Genomic DNA, 26813 nt, shown 5'->3' on the forward strand with positions numbered 1-26813 from the left:
CTTAAAATTGGAGTAAAAAAGGTTAAAAAATACGAAGAGATACTTTTTTTTTCTTCTTCTCCATTTTTGCGTAATTTGAGGAAACAGCCAAAAATGGACCATAAAACTTTTTATCAGTAATTTAGTATCAAATCCGCCATTTTTATTATTTCGTCGTAAAATAAGTTGACAAAACGTGACTAAAGCATTATTCACGAGCGAAATAATATTTAGGTACCTAGATACCTACCTACCTATTATCTAAACTAATTATTGAAACGCGTGAAATTGATAGATAAAACATACGATTAAAATAATACCAATTCATTTCGCCACAATTTTCAGCAAACGGTTTCAAATTTCGATGAATTTCGTAGACCGAAGTGGGATCACTTTTTAAACAGTAAGGTACAAATAATATGTACCTAGGTAGGGTACCTACATAATAAGAAGGCACAACTTGCATCGAGCATGGTTCAACACAAAGTTGAATTTTAGTTCTTTTTAAAAAAATTTATTAAATGTCTGAAATCGGTGAAGTTGTGTTAGAAATGATACATTTGTGTTTTTTCCTGATTTTTATTTCTGTTCAAAGTACCCCAGTCGAACACGGTCAGAATTTAATCTTCAGAGATTTAGAACAATTCAAGACTGGACTGGGAATTGTGCATCATCGAGTTCCTAGAGGAGTGATATGGGATCAAAGTAAAAGGTGGCCTAGTCCCATCATTCCTTACGAAATCAGCTCACATATGAGTAATAGAAGTTTTATTAATTTTTAAATGAATACCTACTTCACAAAATTCTATTTTTTTTAATCAAATCTCACAGATTTTCATTTCTTTACAGTTCGTATTTTTTTTTCTTGTTTCAACTTTCAACAGGCGATGTAATGAATCGAAAGATCAAGAAAACAATGGAATATATGGAAAGCAAAACATGTTTAAAATTTAAGCAAAGAGCGAGAAAAAAAGTGGATTACATATTCTTTCAAGATGATGAGTCTGGCTGTTACTCGAAGCTTGGTAGACAAGGAAGCAAACAAATCGTAAGTCAGAGAAAAACACTTTCCAAACCCACCAATTACAATATATCTGCACATGGTATTGAGAATATATGATTTAAAAAAGTCTACAGTTTTTATACATAATTATTTTAATCCAAACTTCGCAATTTGAATTTCAAAAATTATTCCTGCCCGCTTTTTCAATCATCTGGGAAAGTTCCACGACTTCGCTGAAAATTCGTATGAATGTGGGAAATAACAATTAAAATTCTAGTCAACTTAAAAGTGGGGGTGAAGTGGTGACTTTTGAAATTTTAAAATCAACTTTATAGAGGCTGAAAAAAAAATGAAAAAACTTGAGTACATTTTAATCTGGAAACCTGCACTTATACGAGTACCCAAATTTTGACCCAAAAATGTCCAAAATGCAGCTAAAAAAAAATGAAAATCCTGTTTTTTGAGATCACAGACTATAAGTAGAAAAAGCTTCAGAAAAAATCTGAAAAAATTGACTCGAATCGATTCGAATTTTCAATGAAATTTTTCAGGTAAATCTCAAAATTCCAGGCTGCGATGATGAGTCAACCATACAGCACGAAATCATGCACGCTTTAGGATTCGATCATGAGCACCAAAGAATAGATCGAGATGAATACATACGAGTTCGTTTTAACAACATAGGTATGAATATCAGTCTACCCACTTTTCTATACTTACTTTCTTCTTGCACTTACCTACAGGCTACAAATAGTACACGAATAATTTGTTTTTAAAAATACTCTGACCATAACCATAGATATTTTAAGCAAGAATTCATTTTAATGTCAACAGAAGAAGAAGCAGAAGATCAGTTCGAAAAAGAAGAATCAGATACCATGGGACTACCATACGATTTTTACAGTGTGATGCATTATAGTTCAGATTTGGGCTCCAAAAACCATAATGAACCCGTTTTGGTGCCAAAGGTAAGTAGGTACTTATTGACAAACTCCCTCATACATTATATACTTACCTATCTGCTTCCTTATCCTACACGTTCACAATAATCTGAAAATTCCCCAAGGGTCATTCCATGTCAACTCAACCAAAAAAAGGCGAGTTTGAAAGTCATGTCTTTCGATTTTGCTCAAATTTTTTTAACAATAATTATATACCCACCCAGTAAGTAATAACCCCGCAATCAGTTTGATCCCAGCCCTTCAGGGGGTGGGTGGGGGGGGGGCTTCCATTACTTTCACATGGTCTCGAAGTACTCAACTTCAGCGACCCATTCCTCTAAAACTATGATACTCTGATCAAAACTGATTTCACAGTTCGAAAGAGCTGCATTTAGAACTTTTCAAGCATTTTGAAATTTTCAAAAGTTGAAAGTTGAACTTTCAAATTGAAAGTTCAAATTTCGAATTGGCGCTGTGAGTGGGAGCTACCATTTAAAATTTTGAAAAAATCTCCATAGATGAACCTTTTGATGCTTTTTCGAAATATTCAAGTTTCGAGATGGGATCTCTCATTGAAGAGGGAGCAATCCACCCCCATTTTGGGCGAAACTTTCGAAATAAAATCTGGGACATGTGAGATATTGAATTCTATGTTTTTGGTGACGCTGAACACGAATATGACGTCAGTTTTCGATAGGACCCCATCCATGGCCCCAAGCACCCCCCCCCCCGGGATAAAAGTTCAAAAAAGTGTTTTGTTCGTGCGACACATGGAATAGTATGTTTTTGGTGACGCTAAACACGGAATCTGACGTCAGATTTTTGATTGGACTCCATCCATTCCATGGCCCCCAATAATTTTTTGGACTTCTACTTATTGGGAGAGGTTCTGGGGACCATGGGTGAGGTCGATTTAAAAAACTATGGCAATATTCGTGTTCAGCGATATCGAAAACATACTATTTCATGTGTCACACGTATGTAACCATGTTTTTGGGGGTTACCCTCTTTGGGGAGGTGCTGGGGGCCGTGGACGGGTCCAATCAAAAATCTGACGTCAGATTCGTGTTCAGCGTCACCAAAAACATACTATTCCATGTGTTGCACGAACAATACACTTTTTTGAACTTTTATCCCTGGGGGAGGGGTGCTTAAGGCCTTGGGGGGTGCTTGGGGCCATGGATGGGGTCCTTGTTAGAGTAGGAAGTATATGCCTTAAAGCCACTAAGGTACCAATATATTCGTCAATAGTAGCATACTCGTATGTCAACCCTTTACCAATCTGGTAACAATAGGCGTGGTCAAGGTGCTAATTTGGCTGGCTAGCCAAATTAGCTACCTAAACTCGTCGCAGTTCTACAACGACAAGAGTCGCAAATTGACAAGGTGACAAGTTAAAGGTACCCTAAAATACAGGAGAGCTCAGGCCCTTGGTTAAAGGTTTTTTATGTCTATTTAAGGTCATTATTTCGATTAAGTTTATTTGTGTTTAAGTTCTTATTCCGTTTGTAATAAGGTGCACCGGGGGAAGTTGGAATTTGGGGTAAGTTAGAAAAGTTCCTCTAGCGCCTAGAGTTTTATATCTGGCGAAGTGCCACTAAAGATGACTTGAGGGTACTACCCCTACTTCATCACGGCATAAAAATTTTCTCGCTTCAGTTTCATTTTAGATGTCTTTGGTTCAATTGTATTTTGTTGTTGTTTTGAACTTATTTTGAATTTGGTCTAAAATACAGACTTTCTATTTCTTAGTTTTTCGCATATAGCGGACGAACCGTGCATCCTAGTGAAAATCTGATGAGAGTGATCTCAAAGAGAATTAAATTCTCTACAATTTTGAATCTGTGCAATTTTTCTAGGACGCTTGGTTTGTGATCTATGCCTCTGCAAAGTTTAGCCTGTTCTGACTTCCCCCAATTGGGGTAAGTCAGGACAGTTTATATTTTATTCCACTGAGCAAAAGCTACTGTGTCAATCGCGCTCAAATTTTTACCATAGGTTAAGAACCCTTATGGGAACCTACATAATAAATTTGATCCATATTGGTTCATTAGAAGGGGAGTAACAGCTGGTCAAAGTTGAAATTGCGAAAAATCATTCTGACTTGCCCCGGTGCACCTTACTTCGTTATTGTGAACTATTTTTACGTGTAATACAAGTTCGAGTAAATAATCGCGTATTTATTCCTCGTGTACTTTTTTATGATAAATAATCGTGGTAAAATCTCTATTCGCGCACCTAGCCGGGGTAAGTATTGTTAATCTAGCAGTGGCTGATTGCATTAAGTGAATAGGGAACAGATTAAGTACATAACTCTCTGTGCGAATCCCAATTGTTGTGTACTTAGTGTGGCTAGCTAGCATCACACCTCAGTCTGAATACTCCCTCGTTACCTCACGACTCGGTATTAAGTCTCAACCTTATTTATCATCCTATCGAAAATCTGACGTCATATTCGTGTTCAGCGTCACCAAAAACATAGAATTCAATATCTCACATGTCCCAGATTTTATTTCGAAAGTTTTGCCCAAAATTGGGGGTGGGGTGCTCCCTACCCATTGAGAGATCCCATCTCGAAACTTGAATATTTCGAAAAAGCATCAAAAGGTTCATCTATGGAGATTTTTTCAAAATTACCAGGGCTTCAAACCCGTACCCGTACCCGTACCCGAATACCCGAATACCCGAACGAAAATCCAACAATTTCTGTACCCGAACCCGTACCCGTACCCGAAAAATGAAATGAGGAATACCCGAACCTGTACCCGAACCCGATAGAGACTATTTTGAACCCAAATACCCGAACTGTACCCGATAGATCGGGTACAGTTCGGGTATTTCACCTAAAATACCCGAACCCGTACCTGTACCCGAACGTTTAAAATTTTCATACCCGTACCCGATACCCGTACCCGATACCCGTACCCGATTCTCTGAGAAATAAATCTGTACCCGTACCCGTACCCGATACCCATACCCGAAAACGTTCGGGTTTGAAGCCCTGAAAATTACTCACAGCGCCATTTCGAAATTTGAACTTTCAATTTGAAAGCTCAACATTCAACTTTTGAAAATTTCAAAATGCTTAAAAAGTTCTAAATGCAGCTCTTTCGAACTGTGAAATCAGTTTTGATCAAAATATCATAGTTTTAGAGGAATGGGTCGCTGAAGTTGAGTACTTCGAGACCATGTGAAAATAATGGAAGCCCTCCCCCACCCACCCCCTGAGGGGCTGGGATCAAACTGATTGCGGGGTTATTACTTACTGGGTGGGTGTATATTGTAAAAAAAATTCAAGCAAAATCGAAAGACATGACTCAAAAACGTTGGTTGAGTTGACATGGAATGACCCCTAATAAACGAATACCTACGTTTATATTTTGTATTGCTATTTTTTCCAGGTGATCGGTATTGGTTTGATAGGGGATAACGAACTTGATGAATTGGATATAAAAAAAATTAACATGTTATTCAACTGTACGAAGCATGAAGAGAAATAGAAGCTGTGTTCAAATAGTATTATTTTTTACTAATTTTAAAGTCTGGAAAATTACTACCAAGTACATTTTTGTAGACCTAATTCTCGCAACTTGAGATTTGGAACTATTTGTTTCAATTTTTAATGTCGAAGTTAGGTATGTCATGATTTACCTATTGGAGTGATTTGAAATTGCTGGAGAAAAGTCAACTACTGGTGGACATATCACATATCTGCTCAAAAGAGGTTACAATAGATTCCGGAGGTCGACGTTGGGTGTAGAGTAAGTTCTGAGTGATTTTCTGCGGGAAAAAGTGATTTTGGATTTTTTTTCTGACAAAGTAGGTATTCTAAAAAGTGCAAAAATACATCACCACTCAAGATTCATTCAACGTATTAGATCATCATGAAAAAAATATATTTCAAAACGCGAAAAATTCATTTGTTGAAATTAACTCCTGAGCCAAATTTTAGATTTATCAGGAACAATGACATAAGTTGTAAAGATTCCCTCGCAATTAAAGAAGAAAGCAATATTGTAAAGTGACCTAACTGCAAAATTTTTTCCTCAGGAAATTGAGACAAAGCTGTCCTAGTATCGTATTGTTTTCAAGTAAATGAATCATCATAAGTGTACCTACCAGCTACCTGTGTGTACAATTGATTACACGTGTGTTGAATTATCTTCAAAGTTGAAGCATTATTTAAACATGTACATGAAGGTTCGTTAGGTACCTCGTTAATTGTATCTACATAAAATTATCAGACAAATCGAGACTAAATAAAACACGTACACTTCACTACCGAGATTTTTTGCAGGCGATATTTCGAGGAATTTTGTCGAACAAAACGGAATTAAATTTTCAAGTAGGTAAGAGTAGGTAAGGTAGTATGTATAAGTATAAATACAACTTGCATCGAACATGCTCCATCATTAATCAGAATTTAATTTGTTTTTGTGATCTCGAATGTCTCAAGTCGGCAAAGTAGTGTTAGGAATGATACGTTTGTGTTTTTTTGTGATTTTTATTTCTGTTCAAAGTGTGGTAGTTGAACAAGACCACAACCAGAATTCAGATAATCGAACCATCTTCGGATATCCTCATCTTCAAATTAAGACGGGACAAGAAATTGTGCATCATCGAGTTCCTAGGGGAGTGTTTCGGGAACAAGAGTTTAGGTGGCCTAGTCCTACAATTCCTTATGAAATCGGCTCAAAAATGAGTAATGGAATTTTTTTAAAAATTTTTAACTAATATTTTCATCTTTTAAGTACTACATTTTGTGTGTACCTTACCTAACCTATTGAAATGAAGGAATAAGAGGAGCGATATGAATCACAAAAATGTGCATCTTCGTCTGCATTTTTTTTTTCTGTTTCAAGGTGATAAGAGACGTCGTGATCTTAAGAGGGGAATTGAAATTCTAGAAGAAAAAACATGTTTGAAATTTAAGCAGAGATCGAAAACATATATTCCTAACGATTACATAATCATTGAAGATTATGGGAGAGACAGTGCCTGTAACTCAATGTTTGCAGGTAGACAAGGAGGTGGACAATACGTAAGTTTCAGAGGAGAAGAAAACTTCCCAAAAAGCATAAGTTACAACACAACTGCTCAAGTATCAGTGTACATGATTTCAAAAATCGAAACTTTTTTTGAGTATTTCAATCAGAAGCTCACAATTAATTTTTTCCGAACAAACATTTATTATTTTAATTTTTTGTATTTTGTATTTTTTTTTTTCATAAGGCTTTGATGAAATTTTTCAGATAAATATTGGTGGCTGTGAACGTGAGTTTTCAATAATTCATGAAATCATGCACGCTTTAGGATTCGCCCATGAGCATCAGAGAATGGATCGAGACAAATACATAGAAGTTCGCTACAACAATATAAGTAGGTACTTATGTGTACCAGCCTACCTACTGTTGTACTTGCCTTTTTCTTGAACTTACTTAAAAATAACATTTTGAATAATTTGCTATTAAAAATACTCATAATAAGTGTATCTGTGTACGAGTATTCTGATCAAGAATTCATTTTGATGTCAACAGTCGCAGGACTTGAAAGACAATTCGATAAATTAGATACAGATACCATGGGAATACCATACGATATTCACAGTGTGATGCATTATGGTTCACATCACGGTTCCATAGGCAGTAGACCCGCTATAGTGTCAAAGGTGAGTATTGACAAGAGTCACTCAGGTGCTTATGTTACTTATATCTGCTCCTGGACCTAAAGATATGGTGCCAATAGGTAATCTGAAAATTCACTAACAAAAGAAAAATCAACTTACTTGTACCTACATAACTTCTTTTATTTGTAGGCTTACTTACCTATGCTTTGTATTGTTATTTTTCAGATACCCGGTAAAAAGTTACAAAAGTATAATGAATTGAATGATTGCGATGTATTCAAAATTAATAAATTATTCAAATGCAAGGGCAAGAGGTATGAAAAGAAATGTAAATTGTAGATTTCAAGCCAAAAAATTTTTTTAATTCACGTGTTATTTTATAGAAATTTGAAATTTGTACTCAGAAAAATATTATACTTAAAGTATTTGTACTCAATTTGTAATTCTCGTGACTCGTTTATGTGACATTTTTTTCTATCAATTTCAAAGTTGAGATGTGTTATAAAATTACGAATAAGAAAGCTGCGACAGATTGGGAAAAATTTCAATTGATAACTGATAAGGTCAAAATTATGTGAGTATTACATCATCAGCTATATTACCTAAGTTGATAATTGGTTACAAAAGGTAGATATATTGGAGCGATTCAATCGAAGTAGCTGGGGAGATGTCAACTTTGTATGCCGACTCCATATTAGAGTGGATCGACTAAAAAAAAGTCGACCAAATTCAACAGAGACGTTTATCATTTGAGTTGAAAGTTACTTTACTCAAAAAAAATGCTAGCTCCAAACGGAGATTTTCCTGAAGAAGAGGAATGAACCCTCAAGTCCAAGACAACTTTTAGGATTCCACTGTGCGGTTAAAAATCTGTCGGTCGTTACGTCTCTAGCCTATGTGTAAAAATTTGGAAAAAATCGGTCCAATCCCCTAAGAAAACATTCAAGCCAAAGAATTTTTCAATGTACCTACACTCTACAGACTGAAAGTAATATATTAGTGTGCTACACACACTAAAAAAAATTCCAGTATCGTAAATTTTGCATAAAATTCCTTAAAACGTCACTCTCTCTCATCATGTCATCTGAGTCAAGGGGATCTCATTCTCAGAGAAATGAACGTCATGATGGGGATGGATTTCATCTAGGTGTTTTTGGAGCAGCATTGTGAGTGATTTTTTCTAGAGAAGAGGCCGATTCGATTCAACGTGACGACTTTAGGTGGTACAACGAACTAGTACACCACGTTTTGAGTAATTAGGTACCTAATTTGTTTGCAAAATTTGTGATATTAAAAATTTTTTAAATTTGAGATTTTTCCACTCGTAAGGAGGTACTTAGATTTTTTTATTTAACAAAGAAGCAGCAGAACTGCCGTGAGGCATTCACCACATAAAATTAACAGACACAAATTTACAATCAGTGTAAGGAGAACAGAAAAGTGGACCACTGTCCAATTTTATACCTATTTGGCATTTAATGAGTAGTTAAACAAAGAAATCTGTAGTCTTTGTTCTGGCAAGTCTTCTGGTGATGTTATTAACCAGTAGTTGAATTGCTTCAGTATTGGGATGCTGATATGTATAATCTTTTTGCGTGTGCTTTAGCTGAATTACTGATGATTTCATCCACTGTCAAAATTTGCCAGTCCTTGTGGAGAGTTCAATTTGGGGAAAAGGGCCCAAGTCAAATTTTTTATATTCTTTGTTGTACCTACATACATATTTTGTTTTTCTTGTTTTTGTTCTTTCTTTTTTTTCAATCTCTCTCTTTGTCTTAGGAGAGAAAATATTTAAAATTGTTTATTATTTGTTTTGATATCAATAGTAATCCGGCATTCCGCTAGCCTACCGGCATAGGGGTGTCGTCAAGTATATGTGTCTTATTCATATGTTGTTAATCTCCACCAAATATATTTTCATGTTCCTTTTCATTTCATTATTAGTATTTGTTTTTTTTTTTTGTTTTTTTTTTTGGAATTGATTAGAGAAATCAGAGAAATTCAAAGACATTAACAAGTGGAAATATGAGAATCTGGAGATGGCAGGAGGGAGGGGGAGGGGGTCATTTCAAGTCATATAGTGATAAAAGGCATCCTAAACTTCAATTTTTTTATTTTTTTTTATTTACAATTTAAAATTACAACGGCCTTGGGCCTTAATTAATTTAGTGAACATGTACAAATAATTAATTAACATCTGCGCTACATCCCATTGGATGCGACACTTTAATCATAAGTCCAGCACATGCTGTCTTTGGAGTCTTCTTATGGTTGTGCTGTTGTCCAATAGCATAACAGCGTTGATATTTTCATGCTTTTCCAGCCTGAGTTTATATTTTTCGCTCATTTTTGTGATAATTGGTTTGACTGCTTCAATGTTGCAATGATCGTGGATGGACTGGTTTGTTGCAAATATAAAACCCAACTCTTAATATATTTATTAATAAAATTAAAATAATTTTTATTAATATTTTAATTTTTAAATAAAATTACAATTTAAATTCTAAATTTAATTTTATAAATATCAAAATATAAATGCGCAGGGTTTTATTTTGAAATCGTTGGATTATTTCGATGTTGGAGCCTTTGGCAGTACCCCATAGCTGGCAGCCATAGGTCCAAATTGATCGAATTATGCTTTTGTACAAGAGTAGTTTGTTTTCTAGAGAAAGCTTGGATTTTCTGTCCAATAACCAAAGCATTTTCTTGAATTTCAAATCCATTTCCTTTCTCTTTGTCTTGATGTGAGTTTTCCATGTCATAGTCCTATCAAAATGCAGACCAAGGTATTTGACTGATTCTTTTATTGGCAACTCTGTACCATTCAGCCTAACTGGTAAGGTAGAGCATTTCTTCATCGTGAATGTAATATTTGTAGATTTTGTGGGGTTTACTTCAATACACCACCTTTGTAACCGTTCTTCAATATCTTGTAAATGATTCTGCATCTGCTGAGTAGCTTCCTTTATGCATTTGCTCCTGCTCAAAATTGCAGTGTCATCTGTGAATGTGCACAAGACTGTCTCCTCATTGGTGGGTATATCTGCAGTGAACAATGTGTATAGGTAAGGGCCCAATATACTCCCCTGAGGGACTCCAGCATTAATCTCGAAAAGTGAGGACAGCTCATTATCCATCTTTACCATGAACTTCCTCTCACTCAAGTAGGATTGAAAAAACAGGTAAAACTGATAGGGAAGTAATTGCCTTATTTTGTAGAGGAGGCCCAGATGTCACACTTTGTCGAAGGCCTGCTGAATGTCAAGAAAGGAGGCAGCACAAACCTCTTTCCTTTCTAGAGCAATGACAATTTCGTCTGTCACTCTATGTGCTTGCTCAACTGTGGAGTGCTTTTCTCTGAATCCGAATTGGTGATCAGGGATTATTTTGTGCTTATTAAGCTCTTCTTTTAAACAAGTTAACAAAACTTTTTCAAATATCTTTGACAGCAATGGAAGTAAGCTGATTGGCCAATAAGATGTTGGTAAATTAGCAGGTTTTCCTGGCTTTGGAATCAATATGATTTGAGCTACTTTCCACTGGGATGGAAAATGATTATGTCGAATTATTGCATTGAATAGTGAGGTAATGAAAGATGTAACTTTTTTAGGCAGCATTTTGAGAACTTCTAAGGTGATGAGATCATAACCTGGAGCCTTTTTAGAAACTTCAAATGAATGACAATTCGTAAGACTTACGATGAATCGCGAATTTTCTTGAAAATGGATCTCTAATAAAGTGAAAAAATAAAAAAAACGAATGAAAATGGGTTTTCACTTCTAAATAGACATAATACGACCAATAATCATCAACAAAATCAAAAATATTTCAAAACAAAAATTTGTTTTTTAAATGCTGGGTGCAGAGGCGTGACGAAGTGATTTGCCTGGGGGGGGGGTGCCTGAAATTCTCCCAACTTTTTACCCCAGATCTCCCCTACCCCCTCCACTCATGGATTTTTCCAGCAACAATAAAATTAAGCAGATGTACTTCGAACAAATTTTGGAAGGGGGAGTTGGAAGCAAAAATGTTGAATAATGTAAAGGTTCCGAAAATGATGCTCTCATACAATTAGTTATACAAAAAATTGAATTGTTCTATTAAAAAATTGGTATACTGAACTCCAAAATCAAAAAATCGCTTGTCATCTACCTACTTTTTGTATTATTAGGTACAATTATTATTTTTTAGGCATTTGGTTTGTGAAAATTAAGTTTAAAAAAAAGACAGAACATAATGAATGGAAAATTTTCGATTTGCCCGAGCGAAGCGAGGACGAATTAAGCTTTAGGGTTATGTTTACTAAATTTCTGAAGTGAATTTCTCGTTTTTGAAAATTTGTGGAAAATTGCACAGTAGAATTTAAATTTGCCCTCGCGAAATTGAAACAACACTATTTTTGATGTGAGAAGTCAATTTTTTTACCTCCAACTTTCGTTAGAGAAAAAAAGGGGGGCGAACGCTGTGAAAAATAAATAATTCGAAACGTAAAACAACATCATTCTTTGAATTTGATGATGCAAAAAACTGGTTCTCATTGCTTCAGCATTTTTACGTAGTTTTCCGGAAATTATAATACTTTTTTAAAATACGAATAAGGCCCGAGCGAAGCGGGGGCGAAAGCTCCTGAAAATTCACAATTCTTCATTTTTTTCAGTACCTACCTATATAATTTTTATGTGTTCAAAAGAACCAATTTTTTCAAAAATCAGAAATTAGGTACGTTCCGAATTTTCTGTGAAAAATAGGACATTTTTTCTTTTTGATATTTCAGCAAAAATTGGAACCTTGGAACCTTGTGGCAGTTTAGATTAGACTTCTAGTAACACAACATTATTTTTGATGTGAGTGGATAGGAAAAGTCAATTTTTTTACACTTGAAGTCTTGAACATTGGTCAGAAAAAAAAAATGAGGAATGATCTGGCCCGAGCGAACTCAACTCGGGACCCTCCCCCCCCGTTCGGCACGCCTCTATGGGTGAGGTTTGAGACCCAAAATTTTTCCCACAGTCTTTTGAGGTCCCTCCTCAACTTTTTAGCACCCACCCCATCCAAATTTCCAAAAAAAAAGTCTAGTGTACCAAACTCAAAGTGTTATTTTTGGTCGCAGGGGATCATAAATCTCAAAAATGCAAAAATGTCAAAATCGATTTTTTTACACGTACCTAACCTTATCACTCTGAAGGTGCGCATTGATTACACGTGTGTTGCACTATCTCTCACGTTAAATAATTATTCAAACATAATAAAATCCTTCAATTCCACAAAACAATGATCAATTCGTGATGTGTAGGAAGGTTCGATCCTCGTAAAGGATTACCTACATTTTAAAATTATCAGACAAATCGAGACTAAAACACGTTTAGGTACAAGCGAGATAATACTTACCTTATCACGCAAATTTGTGAATCCATGTAATTGATTTCCTGAAAAATTATTCAGTTCACTACCGAGTTTTTTTTGCAGACCGCATTTTGAGGAATTTTGTCAAACGAAATGGAATTACATTTTCAAATAGGTACGAGTAGGTATAAGTACATAGTACATATAAATACAACTTGCATCGAACATGCTCCATCATTACCTAATCAGAGTTTAATTTGTTTTTGTGATCTCGAATATCTCAAGTCGGCAAAGTAGTGTTAGAAATGCTTCGTTTGTGTTTTTTTGTGATATTTATTACTGTTCAAAGTGTGGCAGTTGAACAAGACCATAACAAGAATTTGGATGATCGTACCATCTTCAGAGATCCTCATCATCAATTCAAGATGGAACAAGAAATTGTGCATCATCGAGTTCCTAGGGGAGTGATATGGGATAAAAAGAATAGGTGGCCTAGTTCCACAATTCCTTATGAAATCAGCTCAAAGATCAGTAATAGATTTTTTTTCAACTTTTAAATAATACATTTCATAAGTACCTACCTTATCTAACCTATTGAGATGAAGAAATAAGAGGAATGATATGAATCACAGAAATGTTAACCTCTGTCGGAATTTTTTTCTGTTTCAAGGTAAGCCGACACGTGATGAAATTAAGCGGGGAATTGCACTTCTGGAAAGCAAAACATGTTTGAAATTTAAGCAGAGAACGGGTGGATGTCGTGAAAAAAGATTTCTCAGTTTCTTATTTGGGTAAAACTCTGATTTAACAGAATCATCTGGTGTTTGCTTTCTAAAGTTATCATGGTGATTTCTAGATACCCACTTTCTAACTTTCTACAAATTTCTAGTCTTTCAAAATTTTATATAGGTAAATATAATACAAATAAGAATCTGTAGTTTAGCGCGTACGTGTGTTTCTCTACAGAACGAAACCATGCATGCCTGAAGATTACATATTCTTTCAAGATGATGACCGTGACTGTTACGCAGATATTGGTAGACGAGGTGGCAAACAAATAGTAAGTACCAGTGGAGAAGAAAACTTCCAAGAAGCATGAGTTACAATACCTACAACTATGCTCAAGTATCAGTGAACACGATTTCGAAAATCGAGATTTTTTTTCGAATATTTCAATCAAAAGCTCACAATTTACTTTTAGACATTTCTAAAATTTTTCAATTTTTTAGAAACCAAATAAATAGGCACCTACCTACTTGTTTTTTCAATCATTTTTTTCTAAACAAGCATTTATCAATTTAATTTTCTGTATCTTTTTCTCTTTCATAAGCCTTTGATGACGAAATTTTTTAGATAAATGTTGGTGACTGTTCTGAAGCTGTGTTTTTAATAATACATGAAATCATGCACGCTTTAGGATTCGCCCATGAGCACCAAAGAATGGATCGAGACGAATACATAGAAGTTCGTTACAACAACTTAAGTAGGTACCTACGAGTACTTAGCTACTTACATACATGTGTATACTAGCCTACCTACCGTTTTACATACCTTCTTCTTGAACTTATACTTAAAAATAATACTTGCATAATTTGTTTTTAAAATTACTCCAACCATACAATATTAAGTATGTATTCTGACCAAGAATTCATTTTGATGTCAACAGTCGCACGATATAAGAGCGAATTCGATAAATTAGATTCAGATACAATGGGAATACCATACGATTTTTACAGTGTGATGCATTATGATTCATATAGCTGGTCCAAAGATGGAAATAAACCCGTTTTGGTGCCAAAGGTGAGTATCGACAAAGTCACTTAGGTGCTTACCTATGTACCTATGTACCTACCTACTTATAATATCTTCTTCTCGACTAATAGGTAAATATGTTGCCAATAGCTAATCTGAAAATGCCCTAACAAACGAAAAATGAAAAAATTATGTACTTTCTCTTAATAATAGCTAGATAGGTAGCTACATAACTTCCTTCATTTATAGACAGTTTACCTACTTACCGATGCTTTGTATGGTTCTTTTTCCAGGTACCTGGTGTTGGGTTAATAAGTGATAATAAACTGAATGAAAATGATGTACTCAAAATAAACAAATTATTCAAATGCTGATGCCGATGTTATTTTTTAGAAATTTGAAATTTGTACTCAGAAAAATATTACAAAGTACATAATAATATGTAGGTATGAGTACTCAATTTGTAATTCTCATAACTCGTTAATGGGACTTTTTTTTTTATCAATATCAAATTTGAGATGTGTTATACCTAAATTTACGGATAAGAAACCCGCGATAGATTGTAAAATAATTTCTATGAATAATGTCAAAATGATGTGAGTATTGAATTATCAGCTAGGTACCTACCTGAGTTGATTACAAGGTATACTTATTGGAGCGATTCAATTATTGAAGTTGCTGGGAAAATAATTTCAACTTCAGATACCTACAGACTCCATATTAGAGTGGATCGACTAAAAAACAAGTCGATTGGATTTCAGTCAAATTCAACAGAGACGTTCATCATTTGAGTTGAAAGTTAGTTACCTACTCAGAAAAAATGCTAGCTCCAGACGGAGATTTCCCTGAAGGGAAGAAATAATGAGCCCTCAAGTCCAAGACACCTTTTAGGATTCTACTGAGCGGTTAAAAATCTATGATGCACTGCCTCGGTCGTCTCGGGTTATTGAAATTTCCAATAGACAATTTTTTGAAATTCAATTCAATTCTAATTCGCTCGCGCGAAGCGAGTGCAAAAGTTTTTGGAATTTTATAATTCAAGATGCCAAAAAAAAAGTTATTTCTGATTTGTGGAATTATACTCCTACTTCTGGATTTATTGTAATACATATTTCTTTGAATGACATTCTTTTTTCAAATTTCAATTTTAGAAAACAAAATTCTCTCGAGCAAAAGCTTTGAAAATTATCTAATCCTACAGTAAACAAAAACATCATTTTCAATTCTGGAAATTGATTTTTCTGAATTCAAAATATGCATTTCATAAAATTCAAATTCAGAAAAGAATATCGTCATAATGTCGTTAGTTTTTTCCTATAGAATGCGTACAGGGTGCCCAGAAATATCGCGAACCCCTAAAAAAGTTTTCTGCTAAATGTTTCAGTTGATCACACTCACACACTGAATGATAATAATGATAGCACAATGATATGGTGCAATATGCCTTCACCATTAAGGTGGTTATTCCAATAGTGATCCTTTACATTGTGATATTAATAGCACATGACGTAAAGGTGCGCAGTAACGTGGTAAATTAGTCTGTTAGGGAGTAGGAGAAAGTCACTCTTGAAGGTCGCTGGAGAATCGTGGCTACGCGCCAAGATCCTTGAGAACCCAGCTTCACTTGATTTGTGTTAGCGGCCGTAGCAGGAGTCTCGTCAATTCGATGTAGTAGGTGTAATTTGTATTTGTCGTTTTACCCCAATTACGCTTTGGGTTTAATCTGTTCCAATCTTCACAATGCAAGGGATGATGATCCGCATCGTGCGTATCATTAACCGGTTCGGTTGACAATTCAGTGTAATAGCCGCAATGATCGGTAGCCTCGTTTAATTCAGCAGCCATGGTATAGCCACTATTATTGGGGTCGGCTTTTAGGGAGGACATGGTGAGATGCCAAGACAGTCAGCATTCGGTAAGTACAGACTTACATGGTGGTGCCTCCACTAAGTAAATTATTATTACACCTTAATTTACTAATGATGTCCTATGTCGTAGATTACATACGTTAGCATGTAATCTACCAATGTAATTCCTATCTTCCGGAGCATGCCTAGCAAAAATAGGTATACTCCTGGTTTCAATGCCATGTGTCATTGTCATGATCTTCTATAATTAATGTTAATTATTATTGGTGTTAATTATATCAGTGTAACCATAGTACAGTAGACTTCCGCTTATCCGGCTTCCGCTTATCCGGACGAAAAGAAATTCTCCTTATTATCCGGACTTTTCGATTATCCGGACAAAATCCGTATTATCCGGACATGTATACATGAATTACATACGAGTACATACTCAAAAATGTTTGTTATCTTTGTTTGTGGTTTGTTTTTCCCTATTTTGTGAAGAAATAAAATTCATCTTTTGCACTTTTCATTAAAAATTACAAAAATACACCATTATCAACAAAAAAACAGTCATTTTCGGGCAAAAATTCAACCAAAAACATATTAATCCGTATTATCCGGAATTTTTGCTTATCCGGACATCCAAATTCCCCAGTTAGTCCGGATAAGCGGAAGTCTACCGTATATTTATAATACTCGTAACATATTATGTTCGATATGTTAAGATAAATGTGAATATGATGCTTTGATCATTACTCATACCCACAGGGCTAGTAAGGTATGTGTAAGAATTCCCATAGTAAGGTAGTTAGGATTGGATTTACCTTCATACTATTCTTTCCTATCTATTACATATTGGCGATCGAGTAAAATCTATCTATTACAACAAGATTGGTTGTTAGACCGAGGTGATAATGATAACTAGACTAGAGCTTGGATCTTTATGATTTGTCATATTTTCATTCATCGCAGAAGATCGCGTATATCCTGTGGATTTTTGTGAGTCATACAATTCTGAGTTGAATGAGCCCAACTTGTTAGCGCAAATTTTGCATATTTTGGGCATACTTAAATGCATAAAAATGCATATTTTAGACATTTTAAGCGCATATTCGTCATATTTTGGCCATTTTTTCCATTTTTCAGTCATATTTTCGAAATTTTGGCCAAAAAATATTTATTTTGTAAAATTTTCATTAAAAATAAAAAAACTAGGAAAAAAAATTAAAAAAACGATTTTTAAAAATTTTTTTCACCACGTTTGAGGCGATTTGTATGTTAACTTAAAATTGAGTAAAATTGAAGACTTGAATCTCTTTTTTTGAATTTCTTACTTTTGTAGCCTTCCATATATCTACCTTTAAAATGAAAAATCCTTTCTATAGATACCAATATTGATATTGTATAAAAGTGCATATTTTGATGGATATGGGCATATTTTGTCATAATTTGATCACAGTAAGTGCATATTTTATGCGCATTGCGCATAAAGTATTGGTGCCTATCAGAATACATTGGATGATTATTATAGCTCAAGTCATTAACGCAAGTCATACAGTATGGGCTAGTGCCCTTATTCATAATATGAAATGATTTAGATTATTTTATATTTTTTTGTCCCCTTCCCCTTCAACTTGTACTTTCATGTTAAATCAGATTAAATGAATCATATTAACATGATTGAAGGAGATTGATCGACTTACTTATAGGTAATGTGATTTGATACATACGTATTTGTGCATAGAGTAGATTTTTTGAATGATTTCCCAGCTCTCTGACTAATACAACTATTCCGGCAGTAGGTAGGTAAGTGATTATTCCCCACCTATAGGGAATAATTAATATCTTTCTCCCTAACCGATGAATTAAAATAATTTCTCTATTCCCAATCATTCTCCATCTAACTCTATCAAGTTTTTCTCTAAAAACTGAAATTTTATTACAATAGGTATGCAAATTTTATTTTTCAGAAATGTTTAATCTTAAAATTTTTTTTGTTTTGGTACAAACTAATGAAAAATAAAAATACACTTCATGTGACTATTTTCATCTTAAAAACGTTCAAAACTGTCGAAACGGTTTTTTAACACTTCTTCGTATGTACATACTACAAAATTTACTCAAAAAAGAGTAGCGTTTTGAGATATACCTACCCTTCCAATCAACTTTCAATGTTGTTTGGAATTTTGAGTTATACCTACCATTTGCGTTTTTACAAGATCTAGTAGTGTACCCAACTCAAAGCGTCATTTTTGGTTGCAGGGGGTCATACAAATCTCAAAAAGTAAAAATCGATTTTTTTTCCGAAGGTGCGAATTGATTACACGTGTGTTGCACTATCTCTCACGTTAAATAATTATTCAAACGTAATAAAGTCCTTCAATTCCACAAAACGATGATCAATTCGTGATGTGTAGGAAGGTTCCATACCTCGTTAGGATTAACGACCTACATTATTGTAAAATTACAGGACAAATCGATACTAAAACACGTTCACAAGCGAAATAATTCCTACTTATTACGCGAATTTGTGAACCCGTGAAATTGATGTACATACATCTTGAAATTATTCAGTTCACTTCCTAGATTTTTTGCAGACTGCATTTCGAGGAATTTTTTCGAACGAAAAGGAATAAAATATTAGTAGGTACCTATGTAAGAAGAGGTATAGGTACCGAAGTATAAATACAACTTGAAGGTATCGAACATGCTCCATCATTAATCAGAGTTTAATTTGTTTTTGTGATCTCGAATGTCTGAAGTCGGCAAAGTAGTGTTAGAAATGATACGTTTGTGTTTTTTTGTGATTTTTATTATTGTTCAAAGTAGGGAAGTTGAACAAGACCACAACAAGAATTCAGATGATCGTACCATCTTCAGAGATCCTCATCATCAATTTAAGACGGAACAAGAAATTGGGCATCATCGAGTTCCTAGGGGAGTGATACGGAATAACAAGAAAATGTGGCCTAGTTCCACAATTCCTTATGAAATCAGCTCAAAAATCGGTAATAGAAGTTTTCTCAATTTTTAAACGAACATTTTCATCTTTTAATAATATGTACTCGTACATTTTGTGGGTACCTTATACCTAACATATTGAAGAATGTTCACTTCTGTCCGCTTTTTTTTCTGTTTCAAGGTGATGAGAGACGTCGTGATATCAAGAGCGGAATGGTAATTCTAGAAAATAAAACATGTTTGAAATTCAAGCAGAGAACGTGTTGTGAGAAAAAGATGTTCAGTTTCTTATTTGGGTAACACTGATTTACCAGAATCATCACTGGTGTTTGTAGAATATTCTAAAATTATCATGATATTTTCTAGATACACTTTCTAACTTTCTACTTCTAGTCTTTCAAAATTTTATATAGGTAAAATAGAAATAAGAAGCTATTCTTAGATATACCGTAGTTGTTGAAGTGGCTAAAGTAAAGCTCGTTCTTGCGTTTCTCCACAGCATGAAACCAATGCCTAAAGATTACATATTCTTTCAAGATGATGAGCCTGGCTGCTACTCAAAGCTTGGCAGACAAGGAGGCAAACAAATCGTAAGTGCCAATGGAGAAGAAAACTTGCAAAAAGCATAAGTTACAATACAACTAGGTACCTACTCAAGTATCAGTGAAAACGATTTCAAAAATCGAAACTTTTTCTGAATATTTCAATCAAAAGCTCACAATTTATACTTGCAGTTGTAAACATTTCTTAAATTTTTCAATTTTTTAGAAATTAAATAATTTTTTCTAAACAAACATTCATCATTAATTTTTAAAGTTTCTATTTTTTTTTTTTTCATAAGTCTTTGATGAAATTTTTTAGATTAATCTTAATGGCTGTGATGATGTGTTTTCAATCATACATGAAATCCTGCACGCTTTAGGATTCCTCCATGAGCACCAAAGAATGGATCGAGACAAATACATAGAAGTTCGTTACAACAATCTAAGTAGGTACTTGAGTATGTATATTGTATATTGTATATTGTAGGTACTCGTATTCTGAACAAGAATTCATTTTGATGTCAACAGAAGAAGGACTGGAAAACGAATTCGTTAAAAAAGATTCAGATACAATGGGAATAACATACGATTTTTACAGTGTGATGCATTATGGTTCATTTAGTGGCTCCAAAGATGATAATAAACCCGTTTTGGTGCCAAAGGTGAGTATCGACAAAGTCACTTAGGTGCTTACCTATGTACTAATACCTTCTTCTCGATCGATAGGTAATCTGAAAATGCTCTAGCAAACGAAAATTCAAATTAGGTACTTACTCGTACCTAATAAAAACAATAGCTACCAGCTACCTAGATACATAACTTCTTTTATATTTATAGGCAGCTTACCTACTTACCGATGCTTTGTATTGTTATTTTTCCAGGTAGCCGGTGTTGGGTTATTAATAAAGAATAATACACTGAGTGATAGTGATGTACTTAAAATTAACAAATTATTTAAATGCTAATGGCGATCTTTTGTTTTAGAAATTTGAAATTTGTACTCAGAAAAATATTACACAGTAGGTACTCATTGTATAATTCTCGTAACTCGTTATGGGACATTTTTTTCTATTAATTTCAAATTTGAGATGCGCTATGAATTTACGAATAAGAAATCTGCGACAGATTCGCAACCATTTCAATTCATAATGTCAACATTATGCGAGTATTGAATTATCAGCTAACTAAATTGATTACAAGCTAGGTATATTGGAGCGATTCAATTGAAGCTTGCTGGGGAGATGTCAACTTTGAATACGGACTCCATATTAGAGTAGATCGCCCAAAAATAAAGTCGGTGGATTTTGACCAATAAATTCAACAGAGGCCTTGAGTTAAAAGTTACTTTAAAAGAATGTTAGCTCCGGAGATATTCCTGAAGGGGAGAAATGTGCCCTCAAGTGCGTCGATCTATGCTATTTTCATCAAAATCCAAGACCACTTTTAGAATTCTACTGAGCGGTTAAAAATCTGCGAATGACTGATTCACCAGAAGTCACCAGGATTCACCAGAACATGGAAAAGTCATAATTTATACCCAGGTGACTTTTTGGAAATAGAATCACCAAGCTGAGGCCATATTTGAGCGGTTTTGTACACCTGGTGAGTTCTGGTGAATTTTGGTGACTGATTCACCAGAACATGGAAAAGTCGTATTTCATACCCAGGTGACTTTTTGGAAACAGAATCACCAAGCAGAGACCGATGAGAACATATTTGAGCGATTTTATACACCTGGTGACTTCTGGTGAAGCTTGCTGACTGATTCACCAGAAGTCACCAGGATTCGCCAAAACATAAAAAAGTCATATTTTATACTCTGGTGACTATTTGGTGACAGATTCACCAAGCTGAGGCCATATTTGAGCGGTTTTGTACACCTGGTGCGTTCTGGTGAATTTTGGTGACTGATTCACCAGAACATGGAAAAGTCATATTTTATACCCAGGTGACTTTTTGGAAACAGAATCACCAAGCAGAGACCATATTTGAGTGATTTTATACACCTGGTGACTTCTGGTGAATCTTGGTGACTGGCTCACCAGAAGTCACCAGGATTCACCAAAACATAAAAAAGTCATATTTTATACTCTGGTGACTTTTTGGTGACAGATTCACCAAGCAGTGACCATATTTGAGCGGTTTTGTACACCTGTTTAGTTCGGGTGAATTTTGGTGACTGATTCACCAGAACATGGAAAAGTCGTATTTCATACCCAGGTGACTTTTTGGAAACAGAATCACCAAGCAGAGACCAATGAGACCATATTTGAGCGATTTTATACACCTGGTGACTTCTGGTGAATCTTGGTGACTGATTCACCAGAAGTCACCAGGATTCGCCAAAACATAAAAAGTCATATTTTATACTCTGGTGACTTTTTGGTGGCAGATTCACCAAACAGTGACCATATTTGAGCGGTTTTGTACACCTGGTGACTTCTGGTGAATCTTGGTGACTGATTCACCAGAAGTCACCAGGATTCACCAAAACATGGAAAAGTCATATTTTATACCTTGGTGACTTTTTGGTGACAGATTCACCAATCAGTGACCATATTTGGGCGATTTTCTACACCTGGTGAATCTTGGTGACTTATTCACCAGAAGTCACCAGGACTCACCAGAACATAGAAAAGTCATATTTTTTGTACCCTGGTGACTTTTTGGTGACAGAATTACCAAGCAGTGGCCATATTAGAGCGATTTTGTACACCTGGTGACTTCTGGTGAGTCTTGACGACTGATTCACCAGAAGTCACCAGGATTCACCAGAACATGGAAAAGTCATAATATTTTATACCCAGGTGACTTTTCGATGACATTTCAGTAGATTTCTAAAAAATTTGAAAATCCTGGTTCCAAACCAGCACAAAAGAATATGTCCCTAAATCCATCGATAGGACCAGAAACATCGTAAATCCCAGTCCATAGGTGCTGAATTTCATTTTCAAACGCAATTTTTTCGAAAACTGGAGAATCTGAAAATCAGCTTGAGGCTCCACAAAGTGGCTCGAAGCCATCACCAGTCGACTCGAGAGGTCAAAAATAGGATAGGTTGTAGGTACACAAATCAAATTTCAGCCCTCTACGTCAATTTGATCAATTTTGATGTTTTTCATCAGAAGAAGAGCAAATTTAAATTTTTCAAAAATTCGCTAAAAATCGGAAAATAAATTTCAGCATCTGAAATTTTCATTGGTTGGGTATTTTTGCGTCCCATTTCGATTCCCATTCGTCCGGTTCCAAAATTTTTGTGAGATGAGAAAAAAAAACTGACTTCGATGAAAATCAACAAAAAAGTCGAGGATTTTTAATTTCTCTGAAATTGCAATAATTATGTATTTCGAGTAAATAATTAGCCCAGACATAAATTTTGTGATTCGTAAAATTGCGTTATTCAATATTTTTTTCTAGTAAACATTATAAAATCATGGGGAAAAAATTGACAAATTGGAACCAAATCAAAACAATCAAGCGAACGAGTAATACCTACTTAATGAAATAGGTATCTTAAATTTTGAGAAATGGTTCTTGAGAATTGTGTAGATTTTTAAAAATTATCAATAAAATTGATCAAAAATTACAACGAAAATTGCCAAAAATTGAAGTAGGTCTAAGATTGTCAACAATTGTTTGAAATTTCATTTCAAGTGGAAAAAGATCTCAAAATTTAATTTAAAAAAATCAAAAGTAATGAACGTTGTCTAATGAACAGAACGTGGAGCAAAAAATGCTCGTGAATGCGACTCGTGACGTGACAGTCGTGACCCAAATTATTATGAATTTTGAATTACGAATCACAGCTTGAAAAAAATAATTCGAATCACGAATCAAATTACAGCATTTTTGATCCGAATCGTATGTAAAATCATTTTTGCGTAGGTATTTATACGGAATAAGTTTTGAAAAAAATTCCGCTGAAAAACCAGCAAAATGCGCACTTAGCTTAATAAAAATAATTTCCAACATCCTCTATCTACCGAAATTGAATTACTAATTTATAAACTGAAAAATATTCGTCGCGATAATTCACGCTTTATCAAAAAGTATATCCGATCAATGGACCATGTCATCACATTCCATCACAATTTCATAACACCTACCTATCTATCAACCTTATTTTTTTCGAAAACCGACACCTGCTATTTTAAACCCACGTCACAAAACGCAGGAAATCATGGAAAAAATTAAAATGTTTCCAGTGACTGAAACGTTAACTCATTTCCGATTGAAGCAACAATGTTCTAAATCTGCTAATATAAAAAGAGACGATTTAATATGAAAAAAGATCAGTTTCGATTCAGACTTTAATAAGTGTATTCGTGAGGTAACTTACGTTTTAAAAAATGTCGTACCTGTGTCTTTTTATTTTTTTAATGCCCGTACTTGGAGGTCGCCTCAGTTCGAATGATCAGAACGCGAATTTCAATATTGTGCAAAATCCGGAGCAAGATACAACTTTATCCAAATCCGAGTCAGTAATTGATGGTGAGTTTGAGTCCAAAATTACTTCACATTAACACTTTACGTCCTTCTACATAAGTACAACTTAATTAATAATTTCGTCAATTTGTAACCATCTTAATTTCCTTAGGTGAAGTGAGCTCTGGCAATGATGAGTATGCAGAGAAAAGTTTCTCTGAAGAAGCCCAACCTAATGAGGTTGTGTTATGGAACTCATCACACATTTTATATGAATTTAAAAATGCAAGTAAAGATGCGATAAGAAGTAAGCATAACGAAATTTATTTTCAGTAATTCAACATTCTCTTCGGATACTTAACTACCAAAAGTAGTTTGGTATACTTAGAAACATGACAATCAACTCGAAAATTAAGATTAAAATTTATTTTAGCGAACACAACAAAAAACAAGGTACGCGAAGCCATAAAATATCTGGAAGAACTTTCTTGTTTAAAATTTGAAGAAATACCCTATGGAACTCGAGCACCCGAAAAACGTCTCACATTCCTCCAAGCATACAGTGGTACTTATGGATCAAATTGCTGGTGCGAAGCAATGTCTCCACTTGAACCAGAAACTTCACTAGACAAATTGGTACGTTTTGATATCTTTTAATTTTTATGCCAATCAATTACAAAATATATGTTTCCCTCTAATTAATAGCCTTTTTAAATGAAATTTTCAGATATTTGTATCAGACGCTTGTGACAAAGGAACGATCACTCGTTTGATTATACGTAAGCTAGGAATTATCGACGAACATCGAAGACCCGATAGAGACCAATATATTGAACTACTACCTAAAAATATCGGTAGGTACCTAAATATTCTAATTATTTTAAATATTCGTGGAAAATCAGAATCGCCTAATTTTATGGATGCTCACTTTTGCTTTTTGTTTTATGCAATACCATATATAGATACAAAAGAAAATATTACAGTGGGATTTAAGAAATCAACTTCGAAACCAGATAAAAACATGTTTTCCAAGCTCCCTTACGACTTCAACAGCATTACTCACATGCATCCGAGTGAATTCGCAAAATCAGGAGAAAATTCATTTAAAATAAAACCTGAAGTAAGTCGAATGTTCTCTCGTTTATCTACAGGGTGTCCAGTGAGTGGATAGTGAAGGTGTGGTCTATCTTGAAAATCGAAGGGGCAAAATACATTTTAAAAATCCAAGAACCAAAATCCAATTTTGACTATGGGGGTCGGTAGTACTTTGAAAAATGAACAAAATTACCTATCATGTTTGACTTTTTGCCTAACTGGCTAATTAAAGGGACCGCAAATTATTTCTAATTCAAAAAAATTGCGATGAAAAAAAATTAATACGGAAATGAATACTACGTCAAACAATGAACAAATTTTGTTATGATCACTTTTTTTTCTTACTGTAAAATTTAAAAAGTTTTTGAAGCTCAACAAATTGTCAATTCAATAAAATTTTTGAATTACAAAAACTTTAAACATTTTAGAGTTAGAAAAAAAAATATCATAACACAATTTTTTCATTTTTTGACGTAGTATTCATCTCCGCATTTATTTTTTTCATCGCAATTTTTTGAAATTAAAAATCATTTGTAGCCCTTTCAATTTGCAAAAAAGGCAACTTATTTATGAAATTTTAAATTGAAATTGCAATTTCACCCTTTTTGAAGGTGTTAGAAATGATTCGACGATCCAAAAAATTCATCGTAGGGATCTTAATTAATTAGGTACAACTTCCATTGGTTCGTTTCAAAATTCGAGGATGAGGTCAAATCGTCCATTTTACCCGGCTATGCTCTTTTCTCGATGTTTTGAAATTCTGCAATAGGACAAACTACCTAGAATGACTGCAGGGATAATTCAAGTGCCTCTGAATGTATCATCCAAGATGAATATACCATGACTGTATCGATTATTTATTATATTTTTATAATTAGCTTTCTACCTACGTAGGTAAAGTACCCATCTGGCAGGATGCATTTGATTCAAAAAAATTACTTTTTAAGTTACAGGGAAAATGTGAAAACGCTACAATTGTTCAAGGAAAGGAAAATCGTTTGCTCAGTAGTTTAGATGTGTTCAAAATTAACACAGCATTTGGTTGTTCAGTGAAATCGACTGGTTTCCACCTGAACGTATGCGCGTGGAAAGAATACATGATGGAAGAAAAGAGTACTAGCTCTAAGTAAAACTGACTAAGCATTGTGATCAACGTAATAGGTACTTATAAGAATGTAATGTAATTCATGTTGGAATTTTTTGTAATCTAAGAATTTTTTTTGAAAAATAAATCATATTAATGAATGTTTATTAATTTATTTATTTGATGTTCTAACAAAGGTATGACCTATATGT

The 26813-nt window shown here is 34.4% G+C and overlaps 4 protein-coding genes across 6 annotated transcripts; all 4 read left to right on the forward strand.

Moving 5' to 3' along the window:
• Positions 1–340: 340 nt before the first annotated feature.
• Positions 341–7980, forward strand: LOC135835333 (zinc metalloproteinase nas-13-like). The gene is made up of 9 exons (XM_065349534.1): positions 341–735; positions 864–1027; positions 1534–1666; positions 1817–1950; positions 5325–6625; positions 6786–6964; positions 7176–7302; positions 7461–7591; positions 7775–7980. Exons 5-9 carry the CDS (start codon positions 6370–6372, stop codon positions 7886–7888), a joined length of 807 nt encoding a protein of 268 aa, XP_065205606.1. The 5' UTR covers positions 341–735; positions 864–1027; positions 1534–1666; positions 1817–1950; positions 5325–6369; the 3' UTR covers positions 7889–7980.
• LOC135834050 (zinc metalloproteinase nas-13-like) lies at positions 501–5423 on the forward strand. The gene is made up of 6 exons (XM_065347888.1): positions 501–523; positions 575–735; positions 864–1027; positions 1534–1666; positions 1817–1950; positions 5325–5423. The coding sequence occupies exons 1-6, from the start codon at positions 501–503 to the stop codon at positions 5421–5423; spliced, it is 714 nt and encodes a 237-aa protein (XP_065203960.1).
• A 4926-nt stretch (positions 7981–12906) lies between the features above and the next one.
• On the forward strand, positions 12907–14716 carry LOC135834051 (zinc metalloproteinase nas-8-like). Its single transcript, XM_065347889.1, has 5 exons — positions 12907–13423; positions 13563–13683; positions 13859–13952; positions 14246–14375; positions 14559–14716. Exons 1-5 carry the CDS (start codon positions 13198–13200, stop codon positions 14714–14716), a joined length of 729 nt encoding a protein of 242 aa, XP_065203961.1. The 5' UTR covers positions 12907–13197.
• Positions 14717–16176: 1460 nt separating this feature from the next.
• Positions 16177–26766, forward strand: LOC135835334 (zinc metalloproteinase nas-4-like). 3 transcript variants are annotated; one of them, XM_065349538.1, is made up of 12 exons: positions 16177–16559; positions 19321–19502; positions 19637–19751; positions 19955–20045; positions 20317–20443; positions 20526–20659; positions 20879–24488; positions 24595–24729; positions 24856–25058; positions 25150–25276; positions 25385–25542; positions 26465–26766. In XM_065349538.1, exons 2-7 carry the CDS (start codon positions 19457–19459, stop codon positions 20960–20962), a joined length of 597 nt encoding a protein of 198 aa, XP_065205610.1. In that variant the 5' UTR covers positions 16177–16559; positions 19321–19456; the 3' UTR covers positions 20963–24488; positions 24595–24729; positions 24856–25058; positions 25150–25276; positions 25385–25542; positions 26465–26766. The 3 variants fall into 3 exon arrangements, with proteins under 3 accessions (XP_065205610.1, XP_065205609.1, XP_065205607.1); XM_065349537.1 differs by lacking the exon at positions 16177–16559 and having other exon boundaries at positions 19085–19502; XM_065349535.1 differs by lacking the exons at positions 16177–16559; positions 19321–19502; positions 19637–19751; ... (1 more) ...; positions 20317–20443; positions 20526–20659 and having other exon boundaries at positions 23856–24488.
• The last annotated feature ends 47 nt before the right edge of the window (positions 26767–26813 follow it).

This window comes from Planococcus citri, chromosome 2 (assembly GCF_950023065.1).
Source record: "Planococcus citri chromosome 2, ihPlaCitr1.1, whole genome shotgun sequence".
Taxonomy (NCBI): Eukaryota; Metazoa; Arthropoda; class Insecta; order Hemiptera; family Pseudococcidae; genus Planococcus; species Planococcus citri.

Excerpts from the sequence above, each read along its gene's own strand:
- LOC135834050 (XM_065347888.1), top strand. The coding sequence starts at position 501 with ATGTCTGAAATCGGTGAAGTTGT. Across the intron at positions 524-574 it reads TCTGAAATCGGTGAAGTTGT|TACCCCAGTCGAACACGGTC; the intron begins GTTAGAAATGAT and ends TTCTGTTCAAAG. Across the intron at positions 1,028-1,533 it reads GACAAGGAAGCAAACAAATC|GTAAATCTCAAAATTCCAGG; the intron begins GTAAGTCAGAGA and ends GAAATTTTTCAG.
- LOC135835333 (XM_065349534.1), top strand. The coding sequence starts at position 6,370 with ATGTCTCAAGTCGGCAAAGTAGTGTTAGGAATGATACGTTTGTGTTTT. Across the intron at positions 6,626-6,785 it reads TGAAATCGGCTCAAAAATGA|GTGATAAGAGACGTCGTGAT; the intron begins GTAATGGAATTT and ends TTCTGTTTCAAG. Across the intron at positions 7,592-7,774 it reads GACCCGCTATAGTGTCAAAG|ATACCCGGTAAAAAGTTACA; the intron begins GTGAGTATTGAC and ends GTTATTTTTCAG.
- LOC135834051 (XM_065347889.1), top strand. The coding sequence starts at position 13,198 with ATGCTTCGTTTGTGTTTTTTTGTGATATTTATTACTGTTCAAAGTGTG. Across the intron at positions 13,424-13,562 it reads TGAAATCAGCTCAAAGATCA|GTAAGCCGACACGTGATGAA; the intron begins GTAATAGATTTT and ends TTCTGTTTCAAG. Across the intron at positions 14,376-14,558 it reads AGTTCGTTACAACAACTTAA|TCGCACGATATAAGAGCGAA; the intron begins GTAGGTACCTAC and ends TGATGTCAACAG.
- LOC135835334 (XM_065349535.1), top strand. The coding sequence starts at position 24,347 with ATGTCGTACCTGTGTCTTTTTATTTTTTTAATGCCCGTACTTGGAGGT. Across the intron at positions 24,730-24,855 it reads AAGTAAAGATGCGATAAGAA|CGAACACAACAAAAAACAAG; the intron begins GTAAGCATAACG and ends AATTTATTTTAG. Across the intron at positions 25,277-25,384 it reads ACTACTACCTAAAAATATCG|ATACAAAAGAAAATATTACA; the intron begins GTAGGTACCTAA and ends TACCATATATAG.